We start from the raw sequence: 4,815 nt of genomic DNA on the forward strand, positions 1-4,815 counted from the left end.
GACAAATAAGCTTGCAAAAGATTTTTGCTGGTAGTATATTGAGCATACGAAAACAAATACAGGGCACGAACCTTGTTTACATGACAAAAAATTGTGAACCTTGTATCTTGCTCATAACTCTACGTCTGACTCTCAAATTTCACATGATCATTAAAAATACATTCGTAAAGCATTATAAATAATAAAAACAGTAAAACTGAATTCGACCAAAATCGTGACCATGCCCCTTTAAGTTAGACCTGATGGTTTATTCATTGATCACACAGCCTTCTTAATGAATTGAGATAAATAGAAAGTGTTCCAGAAAAAAGACCTGCCACTCTAAATTTATTTATTTTTTTTACAAAATAAAGAGTAAAGTTTTTAAAACTATATCATTTGAGGACTGTTGTATGTAAAACCAAATTATTTCTGTTGAAAAAATGTTTTATCTAAAAACAAATCCACGTTTACACACTTTCTAAATTATGTAAGTTAAGATTAATGTTATTCATCTATTCTTTTTGAAGATATTTTCAAACATTAATAATTCAAGTTTAAAAGGGGTCCTATCCTTTTTTTGCCTCTAATATTATTTCTTTTCGAAAATTTTCTTTCAAACCCTTCTTCAACAGAATTCAATAACACTTTCAAAACTGACTAATGATAAATTTAGTGAAAAATTATTGGTCAATTTCATGGTTGTCACTTCCGATCGCGAAATACTAAAGTTTTAATGTTTTGCTTGTTCACAATTTTCAAAGGTGGCATTCCATAGCCGCAGTGTATTTAACATTTTAAAAAGTTTTTTAAATATACGTTTTAATATCGTAAAAAATTATAATAATAACTCCTTTATTCCAATATTGATATGTCTTTTGAAATACTTAGAGTGGGTAAGACGAAATTTTAAAGAGAAATACAACGATCACTTGTTTTAAGGTGCATTAAGGTGGAAAACCTCTCGTTCCTCGCAACGATATAGCGTTAATGTTTTTTTTCATTTATTCCATAAGTTGCGTTTCAAATGAATTTTAATGATAAATATCCAGTGTCTTTTAAAAATATATTTGAAGGTAAAAATTAGAAGGGGGCATGATCACGATTTTGGTCAAAGCAAGGCATTTCTAATGACTATCCAAAATTTGAACGTCAGTTGTAGAGTTATTAGCAAGATACAAAACTCATATTTCTTAATATGTAAACAAAGCTGTTGCCATGTTAAACATTTATCTTCAATATACCGTAAAACAATCGTTAAAGCATAGTAAATATCAAAAACGAACAAAAAAAAAATACATCTTCGCCAAAATCGTGTCCAGACCCAATAAAACGTTATTGCTGCTAAGATAGACTGGCATCTCTCTTTTGATATCACTCATGGAAGTTCAATTTATTGACTGATGAGAATATTTTACTCCCAAGTAAGGTTATATTGATATGTGTTCCCAAAAGCCAGTCTACCCAGTCTTGGTAACACAAACAAAGGGATATGTTCACACTAGTACTGGTACTGTACTTGTTTGGTTTGACGACTGCATTCGTAAATGCGGAGAAACCAAACTTTATCAATGGAGACCCGAGGACATGTTATGATGGAAAGGGAGAAAAGCCTTTAATGTTCGAAGTTCTTCCAGGATTTGGTTGGGATAACCTCGTCAACGAAAACCGTGGCGTTGTTGTGAATTTCAATTATTCAAAATGCAAGACAACAGAAGACAGGCGTTATCTTCTTCCAGACGCGATTGTTACTATTCCTGTCAAGACAAGTCAAATGAACGTTTTTTCCAAGTTGTATGACCACTGGTCTCAATATGAATCAGACACGGCGAATTCAATTAACATTGGTGCATCGGGACACAAAATGGGAGTAAAAATTGCTGCAAGTTTTTCTTCTGAACATGAACACATTAGGAAACACCAGTTGGAAGATAAGTCGTTTACTACCAAAGTACAGGTTAAATTTGTTAGATACACAGCCAAAGTTCTTCCAGATATACAGCTTGATCAGTCTTTCCGCAACCGTCTGCTCAAAATCGCCGGTCGTATACACCAAAACCGGAAATTTTCTACGAAATACGAGAGCGAACTACTAGTCCGCGATTTTGGTACGCATGTTCTAACTAGTGTTGACGCTGGGGCTTCCATTGTCAAAGTGGATCAAGTAGATTCCTCTTTCCTTGAAGATACTACAACAAACCGAGAAAATATTGGGTTTTCAGCAAGCATTTCCCTTCCAGGTATAGTAAGTGAGAGTATAAAGAATAAGTTTTCAAACACAAAAGTGGAACTTGAAAAGTACATGAAGAATGTCAAAAATTCCGATATAAGGACTTATGGTGGACCACCCATGAATCCGGAAAATTTCACGCTGAGCGAATGGACAACTACCATCGGGAATGATTTGGTTGCTGTTGACAGGAATGGGTTTCCTCTCGACTACGTGATCTCAACGACAACATTCCCTGAGCTATCTGAGAGCTTGGTTGAAGAACTTGTTCAGAGTGTTCGAAAAGCAATTTTATCCTACTTCAAACATAATACATATCCAGGATGTACAAACCCTAATGCACCTAACTTTAGCAAAATTTCAAATCTGGACGACGGCTCATGTCACGAACCATTTACTAATCTAAGCTTCGGAGGAGTTTATCAAGAGTGCAACTTCCATGGAACTCTTATTGACAATGAAAACATGTGTGACAGTCTTGCAACCAACAATCCTCAAACCCAGGCATTTGCGTGTCCAGAGGGATTTGAAAAAGTTCCCCTCCACGAAGGCATAACACACAAATCTCAGCATCAGCACCAATGTCGCAGATGCTGGGCATTCTTTCACTGCTGTCACGATCAATCCTACTACGCCTCAGCAACATATAAGTCGTTCTGGTGTCGAGCAAAACCAGACTCTCTAGTACGTGAAGATATTGGATTCCTATTTGGCGGACTGTATTCGGACAGAACAACTAACTTTGTCACACAAACAAAATCATGTCCACAGTATTTCAATCCAGTGATGATAACATCGAACGTTAGGGTTTGCATAAGTGATGACTACGAACATGGCAAAACGTTTGCAGTGCCTTTTGGTGGGTTCTACAGTTGCAGAAATGGAAATCCCTTCGTAAATGGAACAGTCAATAAAACATGTCCTAAAGGATTTAGCAATCATTTGGCTACTATCGACGTAGATTGTGAAATTCAGTATTGTGTGCGGACTGATCAATTTTCGGAATCAAAATTCCCAACCGTTCAGATCCCGCCATTTTCCGTCGTCCCAGCAGAAAGTATTAAAGAGGCGGCTCATTTCATTATTTCTCATAACTCTGAAAATTGGGTTCAACTTGTTGATCCTAAAATTGAAGGTAAATCACCAGAAGAGTCAACATGGACAACTCTGAACTCGGCACCAACAGAAATGAAAAATTTATTGAAGAAGTTTACATCCAACGTCAAACTAAATGATCAGTCGGGAATGTCAAAGATCACAATTGCAGGTTTGACTGTTGGTGTGACAACTGCTGTCTGTGGTATCGTCGGTATAGCCATTGCTGTGTGGTGTAATCGCAAACACAAACGAGAATATAAAAACTTTGAATAGGCCTTAGTAGACTTGAATTTGTTGATAAAACATTTTTTCAAGCTCTACAAAGTTAGCAAAATGAATCAGACACATATCGCGCTTTTAGAATGCTTATATGTTCTTCTCAAAAAAAATCTTCACAAATGTTCATATAAATATAAATCTTCATCAAACTTTGAACCCCTTGTGTGACCCAAGAGTTATCTATGACCATAGTCTAAACAACTGAAAATCAACAAATAGTTATATGCTTGATTAAACTATATACAATATATTTTTGCATGAGAATGATCAAATTTTTTTTTTCTTTGTTAAACTATTTGACCACCCCCTTCGTTATAATCTCATCTTTATTTGATTTTTTTCTATATATATTAAACCACCTGAGGATGCTTCTAATGAAGTACATGGTCACAGCTCTTCTGCTTCACTTTTTCTGTACATTCCTGTGTAAAAATTTGACCCCATGGTAGCCAACCAATCTCCAAGAATCATGATTGGAACAACCTTAAATCTACACAACCTGAGGATGCTTCCACACAAGTTTCAGCTTTTATTGCCAATTGGTTTTTGAGAAGAAGATTTTTTTAAGGTTTTTCTTGATATACCCTCGGTGGTGGCATCACCGTACCCCCAGGAATCATGATTTGAACAAACTTGAATCTACACTTACTGAGGATGCGTGCATATCTTAAGATTAGGTGCCTTGGAGGAATATGCATCCTCTGAAAACCGGTCGCACCCACCCTGTACTCATTGTCATGATCATGAAAATCGGAAGAAACCATTGTCTGTCAGATATCAAAAAGCAAAATACAGATCCTATTGAAAAAACCATAAATCTTTCAGAAGTGGTTGATTTGTTTCTGTTTGCCTGCCTTTTGTCTTTTACATTATCATTTATTATGATTGAAAGGTGAACAAAATTTTCTAGTATAAACTGGGGTTTTTTTGGAAATAGTTAAGCATGTTTCATTGAATCTGTTTGTTTTCGATTGATTAGTATATTTAAAACAATAAAATTTTTGTGGGTTCGTTTCTATCTTTATATTAAATTTTTAAATTTTAATATAATGCCATACTTTTGCAATCGATTCTTTCAATTAAAAAAAAAATGATCAAACACTGTGAAATGCTGTCTGAAGGGTCCTGAAATTCATTTCAAACAATATTGTTATTACAGTAGATTCCTTATTTTACGCGAGTATTTAATTCCGCGATTCAAAGGTTTTGCATCAAATCGTGAGAATATA

The 4,815-nt window shown here is 35.1% G+C and overlaps 1 protein-coding gene across 1 annotated transcript; it reads left to right on the forward strand.

Moving 5' to 3' along the window:
* Nucleotides 1–1,471: 1,471 nt before the first annotated feature.
* On the forward strand, nucleotides 1,472–4,515 carry LOC128160201 (macrophage-expressed gene 1 protein-like). The gene has a single exon (XM_052823487.1). The coding sequence runs from the start codon at nucleotides 1,472–1,474 to the stop codon at nucleotides 3,578–3,580; it is 2,109 nt and encodes a 702-aa protein (XP_052679447.1). The 3' UTR covers nucleotides 3,581–4,515.
* Nucleotides 4,516–4,815: the final 300 nt, after the last annotated feature.

The sequence above is a fragment of the Crassostrea angulata genome, chromosome 8, assembly GCF_025612915.1.
Source record: "Crassostrea angulata isolate pt1a10 chromosome 8, ASM2561291v2, whole genome shotgun sequence".
Classification (NCBI taxonomy): domain Eukaryota; kingdom Metazoa; phylum Mollusca; class Bivalvia; order Ostreida; family Ostreidae; genus Magallana; species Magallana angulata.

What these genes read in the sequence shown, in the direction of transcription:
- LOC128160201 (XM_052823487.1), top strand. Translation starts at nt 1,472, where the DNA reads ATGTTCACACTAGTACTGGTACTGTACTTGTTTGGTTTGACGACTGCA.